The 23,997-nt window shown below is 40.5% G+C and overlaps 2 protein-coding genes across 2 annotated transcripts in view; one reads left to right on the top strand and one right to left on the bottom strand.

Annotated features, from left to right (window-relative positions):
• The window catches only part of LOC106041217 (uncharacterized), a 106,095-nt gene extending 88,868 nt beyond the window's left edge, over nucleotides 1–17,227 (top strand). The window contains exons 61-74 of the mRNA XM_066977881.1: nucleotides 467–712; nucleotides 1,170–1,356; nucleotides 1,876–2,060; nucleotides 2,635–2,727; nucleotides 3,013–3,217; nucleotides 4,053–4,240; nucleotides 4,939–5,036; nucleotides 5,439–5,623; nucleotides 7,475–7,677; nucleotides 8,163–8,340; nucleotides 9,028–9,137; nucleotides 11,911–12,030; nucleotides 12,496–12,635; nucleotides 15,660–17,227. Of these exons, the coding sequence (XP_066833982.1) occupies nucleotides 467–712; nucleotides 1,170–1,356; nucleotides 1,876–2,060; nucleotides 2,635–2,727; nucleotides 3,013–3,217; nucleotides 4,053–4,240; nucleotides 4,939–5,036; nucleotides 5,439–5,623; nucleotides 7,475–7,677; nucleotides 8,163–8,340; nucleotides 9,028–9,137; nucleotides 11,911–12,030; nucleotides 12,496–12,635; nucleotides 15,660–15,675 (2,154 nt within the window). The 3' untranslated portion in view covers nucleotides 15,676–17,227. The remainder of the gene's footprint in view (nucleotides 1–466; nucleotides 713–1,169; nucleotides 1,357–1,875; nucleotides 2,061–2,634; nucleotides 2,728–3,012; nucleotides 3,218–4,052; nucleotides 4,241–4,938; nucleotides 5,037–5,438; nucleotides 5,624–7,474; nucleotides 7,678–8,162; nucleotides 8,341–9,027; nucleotides 9,138–11,910; nucleotides 12,031–12,495; nucleotides 12,636–15,659) is intronic.
• A 3,871-nt stretch (nucleotides 17,228–21,098) lies between these two features.
• RMI2 (RecQ mediated genome instability 2) lies at nucleotides 21,099–22,403 on the bottom strand. The gene is made up of 2 exons (XM_048053741.2): nucleotides 21,993–22,403; nucleotides 21,099–21,774 (listed from the first exon to the last, which is right to left on the bottom strand). Exons 1-2 carry the CDS (start codon nucleotides 22,261–22,263, stop codon nucleotides 21,626–21,628), a joined length of 420 nt encoding a protein of 139 aa, XP_047909698.1. The 5' UTR covers nucleotides 22,264–22,403; the 3' UTR covers nucleotides 21,099–21,625.
• Between the last annotated feature and the right edge of the window lie 1,594 nt (nucleotides 22,404–23,997).

The following is a 23,997-nucleotide window of genomic DNA, read 5'->3' as shown; positions in this document are numbered from 1 at the left end:
GAATGATGTGGTCAGCACTGTCCAAACTCTTCATTAGGAGGAATGTGGGTAGTTAGTCATAATTAACTGAGAGAATAGGCCATCCTTTAAAAAATAATCATGATTTAATAAGTAACAGGCTAAGACAAATACTACATAATTTTTCACTCTCTCTAAACTTGCTCTGCTTAGCCTTTCTCTATTCCTCGTTTTGGAATAAATCGCACAAATTAGCAGCCTTACAGGGAATTGACTGTCGGAGTATGTTTCTTTCATTGCTACCATTAAAGGATTGTCCACAAGCCTGGTCCTATCCAGTCATTCAGCTCTTGAGCCAATCATCCTCATGCCTGTGCCTCTCTCGGTAACTCCTATGTAAGCGCATAACCATTGGGAAACATTTCCCTCACCACTTACCCCTCTGTGGGAAGCACTGATAGTTGGGCATCATCTCTGAACATGGCTTCATTAATTCTGTGTGGTGGCTTTGAACAAATGTGTTTTTCCTTTATGGCTGCAGTTAAAAGGCTCTGAAGACACTTGGCTAGGCCTGACAGGAACTGCTACTTCCTCAGCTGTTCAGAGCCAAATCCTGGTGGAGGGGATTATTGATCAAAAAGAGAAAGTAAAAGTAGCTGCTTCTAAAGGAAAGGAGTGTTTGCAGTACTACATGGGGTATTTGAAAGGTACGTACCTTCAGAGCTATCAAAGGTATGAAGATGCAGGAGGAAAAGTTGTGTCTTAGTTTCTAGGGCCAAGCTAGCTTCAGTTTCATGGCAATCCAAAGCTATGGTCTTTCACATGATGAAAAGCTGAAGTTTAGAACTTGTTACACGGAGGTCAGTTTGGTGGAGACTTTTGTATGATTACTGCCCAGGGAAGGATTATAACGGTGACTGAAGATAGGATTCATTTCACCTTGATTTAGCCATCTTACAATTGTGTGTCTCATTTAAGATAGTCCTTATATTCCAATTTTGGTGAATGTAAAGAGAGAGGCACCTTTAAGAGGCTGGCTCAACCCCATGCTGAAACAGATGTATGAAATCACTCTCTGCAGGTCTTCCAGTCAGAAATCATTAGTTCTGACTGACCAGGGAGAGGAAACAGGGCTATCTCAGACTGTGCTTGGCTTTCGGATGACTGAAATTAGGTGAAATGAGACCTGCTGCAAGTGCTTCCTGTTGTGACTCATCCACCTTTTGGACTGTATTAGATTTATTTATGTGCAAACCAGGCAGATTTGGTGGTATGACAGTTGCCTCAGACTCGTTTTGTTGACTATCCCAGTCCTAGTTTCTGTTATGGATTTGCCTTCACACACTTCTGTTCACATACTTCTGCAATGGAATTTCTCTCATGGTCATGTCCTCACTTGTAAGTGCTGTGATCCATTTGCGATGAAGACCATTAGTTTATGGATTGTTGAGGTCACAAGTTTGTAGAAATAATTCAGCTCAAGTTTCTATACACAGATTCTGTGCACACCTCACCAGCTGTTTCTGTTTATTAGTACTTGGGCAGAAACAACTTACGTGTGTGACAGGTAGTTGACTGATAATCTTTAATTTATCACTTTTAAATTTCAGCAACAAAGGATAGTGGAAGACTAAAGTAGAAAAAAGCCTGTGAATCACTGTCTGAGAGGATTATTTTGGTTTATAGTAATTAATTGCTTTCTTTGCAGTAGCAAATCTGTACTTCTAAAGCATTTACAAGCCACAGAGGAGAAAATCAAATGTTGATGCTGATCTAATTTTCTCATGGTTTTTTTTGCCCATGAATACCTAACACTCAGATACTGATTTATCAGCTAAGTAATTAAAAAGCTGTCTTTGAAACAATGTCTGTCAGTGTTGTTCCCATAAATGAAGTGCTCCCTTTTAATTTTCCAAGGGGATCTGGAAGAAGGAATGGAAGTCAGTGCTTGTACTGATGGGCAACAGATGGCTGCCATTAATAGCTATCTCAACATTAATGGTGAAAGGCAAGAAAACATGGGACAAATTACTCTAACAGCTGTTAATGAAAGCTTAAATTTTCTGACTCATGGATGTGGGGATCTAATTCTTAAGGCTGAGGTAAGAACCTTCAGTGGCAGTTAATCGTGGTGTGGCTTTTCCAGAATAGTGTTTAATCTTGTCAGTTGTAGCATCTTCTAGGCAGGCTTCAGTTGTGGGTTTTAGTGAGTAACCAGGGGAATATTGGTTTAAATTTTTAATTTGTAATAATATTATTTTACAATTTGGTGTGAAAAGATACCATGTTGAGAATTAAATAGTTCAGCTACACCTAGAAAACATAGAAAATATAGTACCCTCTCTTAAAAGGTCTATTCTGTGAAAAGGATAAGTAAAGTGAGAACAACACTAATTTGCCATGGCTGCTCAGCACATTGGTTACAAAACTGGGATTAGAATTCTAATAGGGTTTCACATACCTACTGCTTGGAGGAGGCTTTACGGTTTTTCATCCTTAGACTCTTCTAATTCCATTTCTAACCATTGAATAACACAAAAGTCATTTCACCCTGATAAATCAGAGGACACTGTGGATTTTTGCTGGTGTTGAAACTATTACAAAATTTAAGTGATTTAGACCCAGTACAAGCATTTCTAAATCATAAATTCAAAGTTTTTGTTCATCTTCTCATAGGACAAAATTAATGAAATTGGGAGCATTCTCAAAGCCAGACTGATTGAGAAGATAAAGAAGCTTGATGGATATATCTGGAGACTCAGGAGATCAGTAAGTACCTCCACAGCATTTGTGAAAGTATCATGAAATGTTCATTCAACGTTAATAAAAAATCATTAGGTTGTATACAGTTGTTTTGGTTTGCTTAAACATTTAAATGGCTAATCAGGTGCTAAACTGCAATTCATACATTGGCAAAAAGAACATTTCTTGGTCAAGACCTTATATCTCTGCACCTAACATTGAGAAGTTCAGAATTGCCTTGGAATGGAGTTAAAGCTTTGCTTGTGATCACTGTGTATTTTGATATTTCTTCTTTATTGGGAACCACTCCAGGTGCAGCAAATTGATTTTCTGTCTGAAGCAGCTGGCTGGCCTTCAATAGCCTCACAAAAGATAGCAGGATTCCTCCACTGTGTGGGTAGAGCTTTCACCCAAGTGTGGAAGCAAAGTGGAATCAAGCAGATACTAAGAAGCAAGCTCCCGCTTTACCTGAATAAAATTCAAGACGCTGTCCAGCAAATGCAGAATGAATTGCAAAGTAAGTAAAACCACGCAAAGCAAGGAGAAAAACTGCACATGGCAATGACAGTGCAGGGGGGTAGGGGGGGAGGAGTATAAAAGATGCTGAACTGCACAAATGTTTCTATTTTGATCTAGCAAAAGTAGTGACCTTTGCTCTTACATATTACAGAGAAGGAGCCTTGATACAATCAGCTCTAAGTAACCCCAGTGTGGCCATCCTTCTAATGAAATCACTGAAGAAGCATTCTCTTGGTTGTAAGAGTCTGGGTTCAGTCAGATGAGAACAGAGACCTAATTCCTTAAGCTGAAGCAGTTATACTAATGGTTCCCTGGCAAGCATTCCCTCCCAAAGGGCTGTTCATATCCATCCTTGAGTTTTGAATGCTTGTACTAATCAGATTTCACTTGACCTGTTGTTTTCAAGTCTATCCAGTAGCCAGTATTTCTGGATTATTGCCCATGTTGAAACCATTGAGAAACATGGTCAGCCATAATTATCTGTGAGAATCTTCAGTTTTCAATAAGAGTAACATCTCGTTTTGAAACATCTGACACTAGACTCTTTCCACTCAAAAACAGGATTTAGTTGATAAACCTAATATAAGATGTATAAGTGGAACAGGGTTATAGCTAAATGCCCACTTCAGTTTTTCATGATACGGTGTCCACACACACACAGATGTGAAATATGCCTAACTGCCTTGAAGATAAAGCTGCCTTTTCCTGTTTTCTGTGTCCCTCCTTCACTTATGTTTGAAGCTGCAAGGATTTAAAATTAAAAACCAAATCGCTCTTGGTAATCACTTTGTAACATGTTATTTAAGGATTGTTTCATGTAATGTTTGCTTCAGACCCATTAGCAACTTTGAAAGATGCCTACTATGATGTAACCTTGAAGCCACTGGATGAAGTTTGGCAGGAGAAGACAGAAGAGTACCTGAAAAAAGTCCAGGCATTTTTGCCCAGGATTATAAAAGATGTTTGGCTAATGGAGCCAATCCAGATGGCATTAAGGACTGTTAAAACAGGCTTGGATATGGTTGGTATAATTAATTTCTTAATTTTTAATGTTTTGAAGGAAAAGGCTTACAAATTTAAGTCTTAGCTTTGAACTGTGGATACGCAAAAAATGTTTTTATGGAAATTGTGTGGTTATCTTTCCACATAACAAGCTTATGCACAGCTAATGTACTGTTCCTGAAATATCTAACTTGCTTTGACAGTAGTGCTTCAGTAGGACAATAGGAGAAGGATTTGCTTTACTGGTTTGGTTCAAATCAACAGCAGTGAACTGCTGCCATTCATGTAGCTTTTTCATTTTCTGTGCAGAGAGGAGGGATTGTGATTCCAACTAACAGTGTACAAACAAACAGGTTTGGGCTCCTGTAGTTGAAATGATAAAGGACATATCATGACAAAAATTTGTATTAAGAAAGATATCAATCCCTTTGTAAGCCCCTGTAGCACATTAACTCTGTGAAGTATTGGTATACAGTAAGTAATGTTCTTTTAGGAAAGATATATATTTCTGTCCACTATTTGTTGCTGGAATGACTGAAGGCTGTCTTCTGGATACTAACCACTAAATGAAAAAGTGCTGTCAGGCAAGTGATAAATGCAAGAGAGGTTAAAGTGCAATTTCACTGATTGTTGCTTTAAAACTCATTATCAAGTACTGACCCTGCACTAAAGCCGTACAGAAGAGTTTTGTAATCTCCTTTTCTGGCTCTCCAACAGACCACACAGCAGATGCTCAGGTGGGCAGAGGCCCTGGTTTCTAGAGCTGTGAGCAAGATTCGGAAGCCCTTACTCAACCTTTACAGTTTTTCAGCCAGGTAATTGTTTTTTTGGAGGACTTCTGCTGCTGGGTACCATTCTAAATGGATATATGTGTAGTTAATCTTCATATTAGCTTATATGCTTCAGGCTGAAGATAGCAACCTGGCCATTCTTTGCTGTGGGCACATCATATCATGATGTTCATGTTTGCTGTCTACTAGGAAAGTGTGCATTTCAAAAGAAACTACTCAGCAGCAAACAAAATAGCAATAGCTATGATAACTTGGCCTTATATGGCATGTTTTTTTGTTGGTCTTAGCAATTGTACATCTTTGTTTTGCTATTCTAACCAGACTACAGTTCTTATGAATATTTCACTTCCACATTTCTAACATAGCAACTGCATTTCATCAGTTTAGCAGTTAAGGAGCACATGTTGTTTTGCTTGTATTCTGCAGGAACTGTTCAGTGGCAGTGAAACTGCCAGTACTTCCTAAAGCATACTGCTCCCTGGATCTGGCAAATATTACTAATTATCTCATTGAAGAAAAGCTAATGAGGCCTCTCAAAGACCTCTACAACATCAACGTGGTTGCAGAGTATTACAGATTCAAACGAAGGATGATGGAGAGTCCCTTTGAACGTAAGCCCTTTCAAAGTGATGCTTTTGTTTTTTAGCTGGGTCAATTTCCACTTCATTCTAGTCTACAGATCCTATCTGGAATAGTGGTTTACATAGAGATGGTCTCTAATTTATAATTTGCCTTTAAACTTCTTTATATATAGTATTTTTTGTAAAACAGTGATTGTATGTATGATATTCACATTGTGGCTAAAGCTGTCACGCAAGAAATGCTCCTCTACTTAACAGTCATGCAAATCTTGAAACTCTTCACATTTCCTACTGTTGAGACTATAAATCAACAGGTGGCGTTAATCTGTCTTAGAATCATAGACTGGTTTGGGTTGGAAGAGACCTTAAAGATCAGCTAATTCCAACACACCTGCAGTGACCCCTCCCACCAGACCAGGTTGCCCAAAGCCCCATCCAGCCTGGCCTTGAACACCACCAGGGATGGGGCACCACAACTTCTCTGGGTAACCTGTTCCAGTGCCTCACCACCCTAATAGTAAAGTTCTTCTTGATACCTAATTTAAATGTACCCTCTTTTAGTTTAAAGCCATTATACCTTTCACTACACTCCCTGATACAGTCTTATCTATATGCTCTTGTGATTTGATTCTCCAGTTCAATGCTAGTCATAAAGTCATAGAATGGTTTGGCTTGGAACATCATCTAATTCCAACTCCCCTGCCATGGGCAGGGACACTTCCCACTAGATGAGGTTGCCCAAAGCCCCATCCTGCCTGGCCTTGAACAATTCCAGGGATGGGACATCTTACAGCTTCTCTGGACAACCTGTGCCTCACCACCCTTGTAGTAAAGAATTTCTTTCTAATATCTAGGAAGAAATCAATATCAATTCAATCTATGTCTACCCTTTCTTAATTTAAAAGCATTACCCCTTGTCCTCTCACTGCAACCCCCGACAAAGAGTCCCTCCCCAGATTTCCTGTAGCCCCCTTCAGGTACTGGAAGCCACTATAAGGTCTCCCAAGAGCCTTCTCCAGGCTGAACCCCAGCTCTCTCAGCCTGTCTGCGCAGGAGAGGTGCTCCAGCCCCTCGGTGGTCTTCATGGCCCTCTTCTGGGCTTGTTCCAGTATCACCATATCCTTCTTGTGCTGGGGGCCCCAGAGCTGAATGCAGTAAATGCAGTCATACCTTTTGACCCTGGGCCTTCTTGTGGAGGCTTTATCCATACTCTGAATCTGGTAACATCACTTCTGCTGACTCTAGGATGAAAAAACAGTGCTACCAGATCTTGAGCAGCAGTATTGCCTGAAAAGCACTGCTAAATACTAAAAGACTGCATTAACAGTCCCAACTGTCCCTTGTAGATAATGGATCTTCCAGAAAGACATCTTCAATGGCTTCCTTCCAGTAAGCAGACACAATGAAGGGCACTAAGAGTGGGTCTTAGTGACCAAGGAGTCTAAGTAATGTATCAGGAGTGCTTCTGGACTGCAACTGTGTTTGATACTCTGTTTTGGCAGGGTATTTTTTGATACAGTTAATATTCTTGCTCTTTCCTGTATAGGAATGTGTATGTGGGGGGGAAGGGGGCACTATAACTATGATTATCAAGTAGCATGACTGTAAATCAAGGTGAGCTTTGAATCCTAACTCATATTTGCCTACACTTAAGGGCACTCACGTGGCTTTATAATGAAAAATAAATCATTAGATCATTTTCTTTCCTGGATGAATTTTTGATGCAGAGCAACTTTTGACTAATTAAAATGTACTAATAGCTTGGAAAATTCTTTTACGAGTAAACCAGTGAGAAGCTGGTCATGTTGCAATATGCAAGTAGCAGCACTTGCTGCTCTGTGGACAATTCACTGACATTTCTTCTGAAATATCTTTATCTAGATCATGCTATGTTAATGGGTAACAGGCACCTTATGACTTTTGATGGAAAAATTTATGATTTGGCAACAAAATGCAGTGTGCTTCTTGCCAAGGATTTTCTTCACAATACTTTCACTATAATACTAAATGAGGAAATCGGTGATTCACTATCACTGTATGTGGAGATGAACCAGAGCGTGATCAATATCTATCCAAGACTGAAGGTAGGAGGGCACAGTCAAACATTGTTCCTTTCTAGACCAGATATTATCTTCCACCCCTGCCCAAGTAATAAAGCTCCAAACATAGATCAGAACATTTCTTGGACATAACTGCCAGGAAGTGCACTGATCATTAATCAGGAAATAACTCCCCAAACCAAAACCACTTTTAACTCAGGGGCTGCCTCTTTTCTGTCTTGGTATTTAGAATGAGAGAGGTTTGGTGAACTTTTCAGCTTTTCTCTTACCTGGTCTAAGGGAATAGCAGTTAAAGAGGTCTGACGGACAAACTGGGCCCACAGCCTCAGTATACGTGGGAGGCTTTATGCTTTCCTGCTCTCTCAGAAGATTAACGCAACCCAATTCTTATTCCCTCACTCTGAGCTGAGCAAAATTGACGCCACCTAACCTGCAAACACAGTCTGAGCATGCCTTTCATTGGACTTCCATTGTGGCATATTTGAAATTGCATTTTCACTTTAAAACAGATGTCTAAGGTATCTGTGGTAGAGAACTGCCAAGGACTGGATCAATCCCTTGAAAAGAATGCCACTGATTCAAGGAAAGAAACCAACAAAATAGAAATATCTGATCACAAAGGAGTTTCTGTCTCTTGTGACTTTCAGTATGATCTCTGTACTGTCACTCTGGCTGGATGGCACCATGGTGAGTATCAATCATTCAGCTTGTCAGCTGTATTTTTCTGTACCTCTGGAGTATCCTCACCTGTACGGGGGTTGTCTTTCCTTTGCTTTTCCCCATTCATTTATACAAGCCCAGGAAATGGCATTCAGCATTCCCAGTTATTATCAAATAAAGCACTATATATGTCCCTCCAGTAAGGACAGCAAGTGTTTACCCAGGTTACACTATTTCAGAACAATAGAGCAGCAAGCAATAGGAGTTAGATGTAATGCAGTCAGCCCAATCTCAAACCTGTCTGAGAATCACTGTTCTATAGCAGGCTTATCTTGTCACACCTGTAAGAGCACAAGAGGGAGGCCTAACAGGCCTAACATTCGGGGGGGGGGGGGGGGGGGGGGGGGGGGGGGGTGTCGGTTGGAATACATTCCTATCCATGTGCCTCTATTCTAAAACTCACTCCGCTGAGATTAGCAGAGAATTAACATGATGTCTTTATCTGGTCAGGAGAAGCAAATGAACACCTAACAAATTAAATGCCATTGCAGTTTGAGGAAAAATATATAATGGATGCTTGGGCATATTTACACTCTTCAGCATTGCAGCTGAGCTCTGCTGTGTGGAATAATCAGAGCCCAGAGAGAGCTTCTGAAATTTTCCTGTGTCTACTCGTGACAACTACCTTTTTACACCATTTCAATTTAATTCCAGGTATTTCAGCTGGACTTTTTGGTACCAATGATAACGAAGCTGGAAATGAATGGATACTTCCTAATCATTCCTTCACTGATAATGTGCAAGAATTCACACAGAGCTGGCAGGTAAGGAGCTGAAGGGTTTTTTTTAATGCAGATTACCTATGGTGTTGGAGCACAAAGGACAACATTTTACATGCTGTTTTGTCTTACCTAGATAAACTGAAGCTAGACAGAGAAAACAGCAGCATACCCTAGATACTTTGTTTTTCTGTGTTTAACTGGGGCAAAAGTTGCACGTTTGCTAAAAGCCATCCAAGAATAACCAATGCATAGGTACTGAGCATTTCTGGCATAAATGGTAAGGTAAAACATGGAGGTTGCTTCTGCTGTTAGAAGAAGAAACTGATGTTGCAACCAAGTATATTTGATGTTTTCCTGTTTGCAATACCTCTGTGGAGTACAGAGCTGGGTGGTACTGAAGTTTGCTGTAAGTACCACAAGGCCATGGTTTGTACCAGACAAGGCCATGGTTTGTACCAGGAGCCCTCTTACATGATGGGTCTGAAGTTTTCTCCAGAGCTGGATGTTGTCGCTGGCAATGCTGAGACTCTTAATCATTTTTTGGTGTTCCTGATTCTCATTTATCAAGAAACAAAACTTTAGAAACCAGTAACTGGTAAAGTTGTTCTCTGCCCATGTGCCATTTAAGTGCTAAGTTTTTTTTCCAGAGGGTTAGCAGCTACTCTTTCAGTTATTAACTTACATGAAAGAACTTTTTCTATTTAAGAAATTATAACATTAAGTAAATAAGTTTTACTCTTTTACCAGTAGTTTTATACCTCTTTGCGTCAAAGAGACTTAACCTTAATTCATGTAATGTATCATCAGATTAAAAATAATCTAAATATGAAAAAGTGCATGTACACATGTGAATACAACTGACCAAAATAAAATCCTAGCCTTAATACGCTCTCAAGCCATGCTGACAGTTCTTCTAAATCCCTTCATGCATAATTTGAGAATCTACTAGAAACAAAGAAAACAACAGCGTACTGCTATTAAGATTTTCTGATTCTGTTTACTTTCAAGGGAAAGGACACCAGAAAGCGTCCCAGTTCTGGGCACAGAAATACTACTATTCTCATCTTTATTTCAGTACTTTATGTTAAAAAAATGATTGCTTCAAGTCTCTTGTACTTTTCCCTGCTATTGGCTAGTTATATCTAATAAGTTTGCAGCCTGTGCATGTGGGACCATGACATGACTGACTGTTGATATGATTTTCTTAACTGCTACAAAGATTAACTTCTAACATATTCATAAAAATGCAACTATCTAATGCAAAAGTACCCGGAGAAGTTATTAATTGGTTATTACTTCTAGTTCAACAATACCTAATGAAACTTACTGTCATAAACAAGCTGGGGAGTCATGGATGACCTTCTTTAAGTGGCTGATGGCATAAAGGCTGTGCTTATGCTATTGATTAGTACATTTTATGTGTAGGCCATGGCATATTTGAAGTGCTGTGTACCGCCAAGAAAAATTTATAGATGACTCTAGCTGAACTCTGTGCTGTTTGCAGTCATATCCCGTTCAGTAAAAATGTAATAAAAGGACTGACTTGCCGATAATGTACTAGTGTCATACATCATTAAAGGAATGGCCGGAAATACAAATGTGCCAAGTCAGAAATTCATACAAAGTCTTATAAACTTTTATAAAGAGGTAAGAAGAGATGATATGGTGGAAATAACCAGTTCAAATAGCCAGCTTTTGCAGATGTGCTGATAAAATGGAGCTTGCAGAAAATCCTTCCTGACCAGAAGTTTTGGCATAACTGTACGTGATGCAGAAAGCAAGCAAAAGAATCGGGTTAAATCTGACCAAGTATCTAAGCCTGAAGCAAAAAGCAGTCAGTTGCCCTGAATTCCTGGAGTCACCTCACATTGCACTACAAACAGTCTGGAAACTCACTACCAGGAGCTTTCCTACAGCTACCTCAAACACCGCCTTGCAGATAGTCAATGAAGTTCTTGTGTTACAAGACCAGTGGCTGTCCAAAATGAGGGGATTAGTAAATTAACTTTGCAAATGTGTGACTCCTGCAGGAAGAGAGTTACCTGAGAGATTAAACTGGCAGTTTATAACTTTTTTTCAATTGACTTTGTTTGCTTAAAGAACTTCTAAACTCAGAGATGTGCCATCTATGGAAATTACTGATTAAAAAATGTATAAGTTGCTGATTTGATTACAAGTCTTAAGAAGTGTTTGGTCAAAACAAATCTTAAGAAATGTTAGTAAATGCTGTTCATTAGCAGTTCTGTTAATATTTAGTATCATCAGCTTTTGACTGGGACCATATTTAAACCATGTACAACAAAAATCCATCCGCATTTTGTTGTCCAAAAATGCTCATTCTTGTAAGGAACTTCAGGTGTGATGTTTTTTTCTTAATTTGTTTTCTTTTGTTTTAAGCCTTCTTGCTGTTTATTACGTATGAGTAACCCAGTGAGGAGATGAAGATTCCCCCCTCCCCCTCCCCACAAATCTAGTAAAAGCACAACTCAAATCTGTCATATATAATAAAGTTAAGACAAGCCAACTATTTACTGTGTCAGCAGCCACCCACTAGAATCCTTTAGTGAATAACAAAATCAATAGAAAAAGGAAACAATGTCTGTAATCTGTAATATTTATGAGACAAATACTTTCTTCATTTATGAAGAGCACAAGGTGCTTCACAATATTAATGAAAAATGGATGTATTCAGGGCAGTGTAGTGAGCTGCCCATATCTTCCTTCAACCCACTTCACATTGTAAATCTGAAGAATTCACACTACTACGCTGATGTTTATATATATATATATATACACATATATATTATTTTCCTAGGTGAGCAAGTGCAGTCTCACACAGAAGAATGTGAAGCCCTGTCCAATTACAGATAAGGAAAAAGTCTGTAAGGAGTTTTTTGAAGAAGCACATTCTTGTCTCAGGAACTGCTTCAAAGTTGTAAGTATAACTGTGTCAACCAAGGACTACCCAAGTACTCAAATGTCATACTTTAGAACAGTACACAGAATTATTGCAAGGATATAGAAGTTTAATTGTAGAAGTTTAATTAACTTTAGAATTAGAACAATAATCCAGACAGGAGGAAAAAAAAAAAAAAGAAAAAATTGTATCAGCAGAAACATGGAGTGGTGTCCTTGAAATCTACAAAATAGTGACACGACTTTGCAGCACCCTTCAGCATAGTAGTTTAGCATTTGGAAATACAAATAAAAGCCTCAAATTCAGGATGAGAGTAAAGATTTGTGAACAGTCCTTACAAGGGAGAGCTGTGGGGAGGGGACCAAAATCCAAATTTCCTTTTCAATTCACTTCCAGGTGTATTGCCAGATCGCTCTCTCTAGAACAGATGTATGCTTGTACCCCGTACGCCAAACAAGTAAACAAACTCCCTTTCTGTTAAAGGTGGACCCCGAACAATTCTACATCATGTGTATATATGACACGTGTGAATCAAAGAAGTTGAAGGCTGCCTGCAGTTTAGCAGCAGCTTTTGTTCATTTGTGCAACCGAAATTTTGTTCCTGTGGAAATTCCTCCTCAGTGGTAAGTGTCCCTTCTTTTCATTCTGAATATTCTGACTGCATTGTTCCAATATTTTCATAGCTGATATTCAAGATCACACAAGAAAATGAAACTAATGAATCTGACTGTGGGGTGAGTAAAAATAGTCCTATTCCAGGATTAATTCTTCTTGCGCCTTTTCTATCTTATCTATCTTTTCTGCTGCTTACTCAGAAGCACAGCGTAACCTATCTGATTCATACTGTAATGGCTTTCTTATTTCCTCCTAAATTGCTTTGTAGAAGGAAGCAGAGGGGATACTTGTAGTATATAAAGGAATTTCATCAGGAGTTCCAATTCTCAGATACTAATTTTATTTCAACCTTTTTTTTTGGTCTAAATAATGCATGTGGATTCATAGTAACAGTAATAAGTATTATATAAACATACCGAATGTACTCAGTGACATACTTTTGTACTTTTCATTCTCTTATAGTGAAATGATCTATCCTCTTTAAATTTACCCTAAAATTTCAAGATTATCATTAGGTATTTTAATGCAGATGTCATCTAGATAGCTATCTTCTGGGAATCTGAAGTTAGCAAGCTGAAAAGCTTGAAAGAACAGTAATTCTAGTTTGAAAATTTTGGCATTGCAGTCATTGCACATTTCATTGTGCATTGCTGCAGAATCTAGATTTAGGACAGTTAGTACTCTAAAAGTGACTGGAGTCATTTGTTTTGCTAACTGTACCTGTATTATTTGGTAATTATTGATAAGCGCAGGATTTTAAGGAATGAATTCTTGTTAAGTAAAGAAAAACCCGTGTAAGCCCACAATCCAAAAATACTGTTAGTAAGAAAGTTTAGTCCCTTCCTGTTCACTTTCTTCAGAGTTACTGCATTACAGTAGTTACTGCACCATACAACCATACAGTTACCGTTTCAGTATTATCCTATTCCAGTTCAACTTAACTATTTTGCAATATATGTACCCAAAGAACAGCAGTCTGTGCCAGAGAACTGCAGTAATCAGAAACGCTTTACCATACAAGGATTACAGCACCTGTACATTTAGGCATAATCTGTATTATGTATATTCACTAATTTGCACCATACGTCATTCCTACATTTTTTAACCTCTCTCTCTCCATTGGAGCATCTTTTTTGAGTTATGCTATTTATTGACTACTAATTGTGACAGAATGGTATATTGACAGTGATAGTTTGTACTACTTGAGCAATATGTGATTAGTCAACAATACTACTGTCTTAATAGAAATTACCATAAACTAAACTTATGGTAATGAACTTTATGCATGGTCAAAACTTGCTCTTTTATTCACCCATGTGACATTATTCCTTAGTTTAGGCAAAAGAGAATGAAAGGACAAAGCCTTCTACAAAATTTGTTATATGCTTTTATCTTTGCACTGAATGAGAACATTGAAGGAAACACACACATTATTGTCATACTAATTACTGCCACATTTGCCCAAGTAATAATTTAAGATATATTTTTACAAGACTGCAATGAGAACATTTACTGCAAGTGACAGAACCATGCAGATGAGCCAATTACATTTTTTATAAAAGTTTAAATTCAAGTGTTTCATTTCTAACTTCTATGCTTCATGCTTTGCTAGGGCTTGGTAATGAGAAAATAAAGATTTGTTTTGGTGGTGGTGGTGTTTTTTTGGTTTTTTTTGTGTGTTTTTTTTTTTTATATACACAATGCAATGTTACTCCTTTCCATTTGTAAACAGACCACCACCTCAAGAGAGCAATTTGGTGACTACAAGCATATTTGTGGTATGCTAAAAACTAGTTACAAGTGTTTGCTGCATCTTTACTCACTATCAAAAGGAATGACTATCAAATATTTGTAGATAATTGTGTAAGCTATAAGATACAAGCCTAGAAATCAAACATTCAATATACATATAAGTGCATTACATACATACACTCCCATATGCAGTAATAATGCCACATGGCATTATTTGCCTTATTTATTGAGTCTATTCTATGTGTAAACAGTAGATGGCCATGAAATTTCAATCTAGGTAGTATCTTGTAGGCAGTAAGTGGTTTTAGCTCTAACAGTTTATATAAACAACTCATCGTCATATGAATGTGACATATGGAGACAAACTTTATTAAAATTGTGAGCCTGAACCTTCAGCTGATGTTGTGTCAAACAGAGTTTTAGAATGGCTTGGTAGCGAAAAGACTGAAGTCGGTCAGTGCTACTAGTTTACATTATCCCATTTCTAAGAAAAGGGATTGGAATTACTGTGGATCACAGGCTCAGTTAACAACAACAACAAAAGTATGCTACTAAAACAAGTAGAATACACTGGGATGCATGTATGAAGAAACACATTTAAGATAAGAAATAACTATTATCTATTCAGCTTATTTCATACATTTATTTTTGGACATGGTTTCTCTCTGTGGGGAAAAAAATTGAAGAGCTGAGGGAAGACATGAGTTAAGTCTTTAAATATGTAAACACACTAAAGAGAAGGAAGCGTAACAGACCAGATTGCAGTAAGGGAGAATTAGGTTGGATATTGTGAAAGAGATTTAAGGGCTCAGCTAGTCACGCATCGTAACAGACAGCCATCTAAGGTCATGAGAACAGAAGAGATGATGTCAGTCAGTAATAGACATATCTGCACTATTTTCTTTTAGAAAATAATTTCTTTCTTGTCAAGGGTATCCCATTAGATAGATGAAATAGTCTTAACAGTCCTTATTCAGGTCCCTTAAACCTGAGTAATAATGCTCTTCTTTTCCTCCTAACTGTGAATGTATCATCAAATATGAAGAAAGAACCTTACATTTTTATTCCAGTTTGGTGTATCTAGACAAAGCTGTAACTAAAACACTAGAATATTTTTCCACAACCTCTTGAAAACATCATAAATATACATGGTTCTATTTCTCCCTTCATAAATTTCTTGTACTTCAGCATAACAACTTGTATTATGTATCAGTTGTTAATTTCTATCCTTTAAGTACTTACCAAAAACTTAATTGGATTTCATCTCTTTTTCATTTCAGCTTGAGCCTTTTTTGAGTGGTAGATACCAGCCCTGAAGATGGAAGAACCCCTTCAGCATCCAAAATAAAATAGCTATTTGGATAGCAATGTTAGGGAAAACAAGGGGTGTTAATGAGATAGTGTTATGATGATTAATATAATAAAGCATAAATAAAATAGAAAGCATAATAGGACATATAGTATAAAAGGAAAGCCTTTCACCCAGAAACACCTGAGGCCAGAGTAATCACTTCAGTACAATGACAAGAAACTATAATAAATCAGAAGGTATTGGATATGAGAATATCAGTTACTTAAAAATAAAAAAAATCTTTCAGCCGGTAACAGAATTGTTTCCTCAGAAGCCTTGAACCATAGCATGAATACATTTAAAAGATGACAAAAGATCTTTTCCAGTTCAGATTAGTACAAATAGGCTACTTTGTGAAAGCAGTGTATGAGCTTTGAACCTGTGCAGAGATGTTGACAACTTTTTCTCCAGAACTGAAACTCATCTGTTCAATACATTCTGGAGAAATTAACCTTTTTCCAGGGAAGTGCCCCAACACACATGAGGTTTGACAAAAATAAGATGGCTAAAAAGATACAAAGGAAAGCACTTAATCATTTTCATGCTGGCTGATTTTTCCCTTATCTATGTACTCATTGTTAAAAGAGAAGAAGCTTTCTTGGTATCTGCTCACCAGTTTCACATTCTCCCTTTGTGTCTTTAGGAGTCCCTTCTTGGAAGTTAGTTTACATGTTGGGAAAAGCTCTGGTATTCATAAAGTAGTCTTTAAGTGTTATAGATACTGTTGTGTAAAAGTACCTTATCTGTCGAATTATTTTCTATATCGCAAGTCTGTTGATTAAAAAATGCTTAACAGCGAGGCATATATTTCCCTACACAGTACCAGGAATGTGATTATTTAGTGAAAGGTAACATTAAAAAAATCCTTCAGCTGTCTTTGCATAAGAATATACTAACATCAAAATAAGTGTTCTTAACTATGAAATGTTGATAAATAGTTGACTTCCTCATTTTTATGCTTCCCCAATTTTTATTGATTATTCATAAGAATAACGTTGTACTGATGAACAGTTAGAACTGGCTGAGTTTAAGTAGTTCCTGCAGTTGTTCATAGAGACAAAAACAGCAGCTGGCCTCACTTACCTTGGGTTTGGAATGCAGTAAATTGTTTAGTATCATCATCACATAGTCTCAAAGCTGCAATCTGGAATGCACCTACATGTGCACATAGCACTTGCATAGCTGGCTGAAGGTAACTGACAAGGATCAGAAGTGATAAAAGCACTAATAAGCCTTTAAAACACAGTCCTTTACTCTTTCTCAAATTAGGCCTCTCAAAGTTGTTTTTCACATACATAGCATGCGCAGAATCTTCCACTGCTTACTAGGAGCAACACTTTTGAGTACAACTAGTCCAGGCACTTAGATGGGTGCTTTAATAATGTTATCAGCTGGGGTTACATACAAGATGTTGCAAAGGGTACTGAAATCCAGAAGGAGCAGGTACTTTCACACAGATTGATTAAAGACTTAATTTACAGTGTAAGAAAAAAAAAACCCTCCACAGAATAGCTGACCATCTCGCAGTGTTTTTCAGCTGGGGAAGCATCTGTTGCAGCTCATCTGTTGCAGCAAGGCCCTGTTGGCACAGGGAATTCCTAGATGCTCCTGGCAAACACGTGCACTTTTGCAACTGTTGCAGCTCTTGCTGCAAAAGACCTTGCTTCACTCACTGATACTAGCTTTACTTTTTCCCCTGAGAAAAATCCCAGCCTGTTAGCCCCCCTCTCGCATTCTGAACGCTGCTGTACACAAACGCCACTCCTGGAAGAGTGGCACTGCTGTGGCACATAAGGCTACATGTAGCATACCACAGGTGATTAAAAACTCATTTAAACACCAATAAACATTTTAAACTACAAACATCGCACTCAGGGAGTGCTAGGTGTTGCTGAGCTGTTCCCCGCATACGCAAAGGGATGTTTTTGAGATCTTGACGTTAAGGATGGGGCAACCCAAAGAATGGAGGAGCGGTGACCTCGGATGACCCCCCCCCCCCCCCCCCCCCCCCCAGAGGTTAATTGGTGACCTCAGATGACCCCAGAACCCGAGGAATGGAGGCGCAGTGACCTCAGATGACCCCAGAACCCAAAGAATTGAGCGGTGACCTCAGATGACCCCAGGGGCCAATTGGTGACCTCAAATGACCCCAGAACCCAAAGAATTGAGGAGTGGTGACCTCGGATGACCCCAGAGGCTAATTGGTGGCCTCAAATGACCCAAGAACCCAAAGTTTATTTTTTATTATGTTAGGCATTGGAATGGGCTGTCCAGGGAAGTGGTTGAGTCACCATCCCTGGAGGTCTTTAAAAGACGTTTAGATGTAGAGCTTAGTGACATGGTTTAGTGGAGGACTTGTTAGTGTTAGGTCAGAGGTTGGACTCGGTGACCTTGGAGGTCTCTTCCAACCTAGATGGGTCTGTGATTCTGTGAAAAAATGTCCCTCAAACCAAGTAAAATATGCTTCTGATTCCTCACAGACATGATCCTGCAGAAAGGATCCCCTTGTCAGGATGTGACTGAATTGTTTCCCTCTCAGGTCAAACCTTCAGTTTTAGTATTGCAAAACTGAGATTTTTTTTTCTCTGTGCTACCCATGGCTTTATCTGGACTGAACTTGTACACCTGATAATACTGCACATTTTAGAACGTCTTCACTGAAGTTGCTTTCTGTAAGACTACTGAAATGTTTATGCTTCATTTGAAGGTAAGGCAATACACAAACTGGGTTGTCCTACAGAAAATGTGTACAATCCGTTTAAGAAATAGCTCATGGCTCTACCTATCGGACAATATAAATGACTGACCTTGCCTCCTGGCTCACTGGAGACCAGGAGCTTCTGCATCTGTAACTCCTGCCAATCAGAGCAGTTTAAGCACAAACACACACGCCAACTGTCCTTAGAGGAGAATAGAGAGACTAAGTCATTCTTCCAAGCACAAGTATTTCTAGTGCCTACCACACACGTTTATATAGGTCTTATACAGAGACCTATACCTAACTCCAGCTCTAAAAGTTCCCAGATGTTTATGTGTACCACACAAACTCTTATGCCCCAAAACTTAGTAGCAGAATTGAGATTTTGAGCATCTATCAGAGGCTGAGAAAGCTGGAAACACACCAGGCCTCACGTTTCTGCTGGCTGTGCTCCGTGCTCAGATAAGCCGAGATGCATTTGTTACAGCTGCTAACATGGTATGCACAGAAGCCTTCCAGCCATCTGTCCCTGCCAAGGCCCAAACAGCCAAGCACTCCGAAGAAGATTCCAGCTCTGAGCTCCCCCTCCGCAAGGCAGGGATGGAGAAGCCCTACAACTCCTTTGGTTATGTACTCTGCTGTGCAACAGCCGCAAACCCACTGAACTTGAGACACGAGTTGAGCTGTGGAAAAGGCAGGATCTGCAGGCCCCAGCAGAGCCCTACAGCGCCTAACAGTCTCCTCACAGAGCTGCCACAGGAGCGAACCCATCTCTCCACCAGACAGGAAAGCCAGAGACAGGCGTTTTGGGCAAAGTCTGGAACCTAGGGAGCCCGAAGTGCCATCAACCACATGAGGTACAGCACAGCTAAACACCAAGTCACAGCCGTCACTGGAAGCCATTTGTTTGCAGGCTCAATGTTCAGCTTTGCTGAGCTTCTGCTTTGAGTTCCTAGGAAAGCACTTTTTAAGGTGAATCGTCATAAAAGCATCCAGTCTTGGCTTTAAAACCCTTAAAAGTTATTCTTTTTACTAATGTAAGTGTAATCCTTTCTGAAGCACTGCTTCAGCTAAGCAACAGATCTCTAATCAACTGCCAAGCGACATTTATAGCTTTAGACTGATTAAATATGCAAAACTTTCCAGAGGGCTGGAACCAGAGTTTATGCCCGGGTTTTTAGTGTGCTCAAGTATATGCTATGGAGCCAAACAGATAATGAAACACCCTAACTCAAGTAATGAAGAGATCTAGGTCTTTATGCTTAAGTAACAGCATTGAAATTGACTGTTAGAAAGCAAGAAAAGAAAACCCAGGTACTTAATTCACTCATGAACCTCTGGATAGGGCAGGGTGGTAAAACATGCAAAGAAATCCTCTACAAATCCAATCCAGCAATATTTAAATCGACCCTAGGTAAATACAACTATTCGGACATGTTCAGTGAATACACATCACTGCCTCGCTGCCAGATGGCTCAACAGTAGGTTAATCCTCTCCTCCTATTTGCTGTATTGCGTACTCACTATGGCAGGGTCTACAAGCCATATTTAACTGCTGCTGATTTATTGGCACAGGCAAGGATGCAGCAGGGCTTTTAGCTCGTATTTCCAGGGTTTTATTGCCTAGTTACAAAGCATAAGATTAACTTAACTGGAATGAGCTTCAGGTTTCTGGCATGTGAAGCATTCAGATGAAAGAGTATCTATCACTGGATGAAGAAGGTTGCCAACCAACGTGTCACCGCGTGGATCATTTCTGAATGGCCACAGCATTCCTCAGTGGATTTTTCCCAGCACTGAAAACAGAAAACATACCCAGGCTGTCAAAATCCTGTTTGCTCTGGCATTTCATCAGCAAGCTCTCTGAGCACAGGACCTCCATTACACTGCTGCCACTGATGTTGCCTCATTTGAAATACTGAACCGAAGGACGGAATTGCATACCTCTGAAATCCATCTCTTAATCTGCAAAGATCTCACTTCAAGATCTACTTAATAGATACTTAATTTCCATACGCTGTGGGATTGTGTTTGCAAAACTTTAAAATATAGTTATTACCACTGTGTTCTTGTCTTGAGAACATGGTGCACCAATACAAGTACTTATACTTCCAGTTCTTTAGGCACAAGAAGTATCTAGGGGATGACTCTCGTCTTATAGAGAGCATCTTTCCTTCGCATATGCAGAGGAAATGTTAATTAACATAACTCAATTGCTGGACAATACAGTCCCAAACTACAAACCTACACCATATGGATAATGCAGTGCTTTCTTTAGGACTCAAATTATCTTTAGACAAGATGGGAAATAGTAATATTTTTCAGAGAGTGCTTTTTAAGGGTTTTTGATTTGATTTAGTATTTTTTTCAACAGGAAAGATAGATAAACATAACCAGAAAGATACCTAAAAATACCATACACTGGAACAAGAAAGGAAACCTTCAAATAGAAAAGTGCACTTAAGCACAACAAGTTTTCATGAGGTGGTGAAAGTATTTGCATCTTGAACCTGGAGAACCTATTCCAAGGAATTCTGCATCACATCTTTTCAGTTAATTTCATTTCACTGGAACACATGGGTTATTACTGTACCACTTTCACTATTTCAGAAACACAGAAACCAGAGAGGTATTTAAGTACAAGATTATGCTTACAGTTAGAAAGAGACATCTGTCTTACAAGTAAAGTTTACTGACATGGTTATTACTGAAAGAGAAAACACAGACCAAGATGCTATTTCCAGCCACATCTAAATGGACTAAAACACCTTCTGCCTTCATTCCACATATCAAGCTCACCTTGGTAACATGAGCTGTATGCAGATCTTGCTGCCACGAATGCGTCACTCTGGGAATGCCTGCCTAGGCACGTGTTCCTAGAAACAATGGCTAACACAGGCAGAAACGTGCCACATTCATAACAACACTGGCGAGAGCATCAAGTGTTTCTCAGATTAATGTGGTTTAATCTGTTGGTACAAGACTGTGAAAGAAACAAGCACTGTGATTACTGTCACATATGCACATTTCCCTCAACTTAAATCCAAGCCCAACAAAATCCAAGCCCCCGCCAAAAAAAAGCCCGAGTCTTGTTACACTCCAAGGGTGTTGTTGGAAATCACAAATACCCAGAATGGCCCAGCACAGTGCACCAATACGTGTGCTTATATTTCCAGGTCTTTAGGCACAAGAAGTATCTAGGGGATGACTCTGTGCAAATCCTCCACTTCAAGGCTCCACATATTTTCATGCACCGGATTTTCAGAAAGATCCGTCATCTTTATTGCTCGCAGCACAGGTTCGGGGCTGCAGGACCGCACCACGCCCATCACCATCACGTACTTCCCTGAGAGAGATACAACAAAAGCAGCCAGTCTGAGGCCCCATCGACCTTTACGTCTTCATTTCATTTCTAAAGCGGGCAGCGAAGCCTTTACGACCACGCAGAGAGCCCGAGGTACAGTTCGGGGCTCCGGCCCCGCTCCGCACCCGCCTCCCCGAGGCCTCAGGGGGCCGCCGAGCGCCGCCCGGGCCCGGGCCCGGCTGCCGGCGGCCCCGCGGTACCTGCGCTGAGGCACGGCCGCCCCTGGGGCACCGCCTCCACCCCCAGCACGGTGAAGGCGCCGCTGGCGTCCCTCAGCCGGGCCGAGCCGCCGGCGGCGCCGCCCCGCGCCACCTCCAGCACGGTGCCCTGCATCCACGCCGCCTGCAGGCGCAGCGGCCCCCGGCCCGCCTCCGCCCGGCCCAGCGTCCACGTCCCGCCGGCGCCCCGCACGGCGCCCCGCAGCTGGGCCGCCAGCACCTTCACCGGCGGCCCCGCTGCCTCCCCGGCCATGCCCCCGGCCGGGCCCGCGCCGCGCAGCCGCTGAGGGACGGAGCGAGAAGGAGAGGGCGGGAAGCGGCGCCGCAGCCCCGCCTCAGCCGCCTGGCGCCGCTCGGCGGCCGGGACTGCGCTCGCAGCCCCGGGTCAGGCCGAGAGGGGGAAAAGGCGGTGACCGGCCGCGCTCCGGCTCCCGGGGAGCGGGGCTGTGTTGGGGGAAGGCGCTGCGGGGAAGGCGCTGCCCACAGCAGCCTGCCCGGCCCGCCCCGCTGGTGGCCGCCGGTCAGTAGGAGCCGGTTCTCGCTTCGCCTCAGTTCACTGGTCCCTCACCTGCTCCCCCGTGGTGTAAAGACACGGTGTAAGACCCCGGCCCGTGCTTTTACCGCAGCACAAAGTGCCCCCCCGGGGGTCGGCACCCTCCGCGGGGTGAAGCCGCACCAGGTGGGCTCGTCCAGGCCCCAGCCCGGCTGCTGTGGGCAGCCTGGAGCCGGCTCGGGTGCTGGTCCCCGGGGCATTTCGTAACCACTGAGCAGGAAAGGAAAACGTTAATGGTCACTGTTCAGTTAGCGTTAGAAAAACACGCTGGTTTGCTCAGGGAGGCTCTCAGGGTAACATATATATATATGTATACACACATATATATATATGTGTGTACACACACACACGTGGAAATCTCAAGCACTACGCACAGAAAGCACATGCAGCCCTAAGGTGGGAGCCTTTAATTCCAAAGCCTTTCAGCATTACTTTTCAGTCTGTTTATATTCCAGCCAGGCTAATTTGCTTCACTTCGCTTCGAAATCCCTGAAATGCTGTAGTCTGCTTTGGGTGGGTGGGTTGGCACTTCTTTTGGAAAATATACCAAGAAATAGGCCAATGGAAAAGCAGGAGAATGGGACAAACAAAAGCAAAAGAATCAGGAAAATTGTGGGGACTGTTTCCTCGGGTTCACAAGCTCTCTGTTACCTACAAAAATGCAAAATGTGTAAAAATACATAGAGAACTGACTTCTCTCCAATCATTCTTTAAAGCTCGTTTTGTTCTCCATTAGAAGAGGCATTACTCTATTTTAAAAAAATCCAGTTTCAATTAGCAAAATACATCAAAAGACATTTTTTTCCCTACTCACCCATCATGTTATGAATTATTTATTCAGAATATCTTGTCTCCAGAGATATTTTCTGTTTAGAGACATTCTGTAAATGGGACTTTATTCCTTTTATAGTGTAAGGAAGCAGTTAACGTTTTGTTACCATTTACAGTAAGGATAAAAGATAATATTGGTAATAACAATAAAAACACTGACATCCAAGTACACCCATTTCAATACAGAATCATGTAATCTGGCAATCAAATCATATGGGTTACAGGAATAGAAAGACATTAGATGGTTACTGTATATGAATGCAAAATTTGAGCTAGGCTCACTGGAGAAGAATATTTGTAATTTATGCCCCTAAGCTACAGTCTCTTGACAGCATCAATATTTAGTTTCACATAAAAAAAATAAATTGTGCCAAATATTGATAAAAGTATTGTATTCCTATTTATTACGGTATAATAGGAGGGTCTAATGCTTATTAAACCACTAAATCTACGGATGAAGGCAAGACCCCTACAAGAGAGTAATCTGCAGGAGAGACTAAAAGGTCCCTTTTAAAAGATTTTCCTTGGAGAAACTTATGAGAAGAGGGCTGGAGTACTGGTGATCTCCACCAAGTAATGGGTTTGTTTTCCAAAACAAGAAAA

The sequence above is a fragment of the Anser cygnoides genome, chromosome 15 (assembly GCF_040182565.1).
Source record: "Anser cygnoides isolate HZ-2024a breed goose chromosome 15, Taihu_goose_T2T_genome, whole genome shotgun sequence".
Classification (NCBI taxonomy): domain Eukaryota; kingdom Metazoa; phylum Chordata; class Aves; order Anseriformes; family Anatidae; genus Anser; species Anser cygnoides.
Note: the sequence above shows the minus strand (reverse complement) of the source record. Positions and strands in the feature narration are given on the sequence as shown.

Excerpts from the sequence above, each read along its gene's own strand:
- RMI2 (XM_048053741.2), bottom strand. The coding sequence starts at position 22,263 with ATGGCCGGGGAGGCAGCGGGGCCGCCGGTGAAGGTGCTGGCGGCCCAG. Across the intron at positions 21,775-21,992 it reads GCGGCCGTGCCTCAGCGCAG|GGAAGTACGTGATGGTGATG; the intron begins GTACCGCGGGGC and ends TATCTCTCTCAG.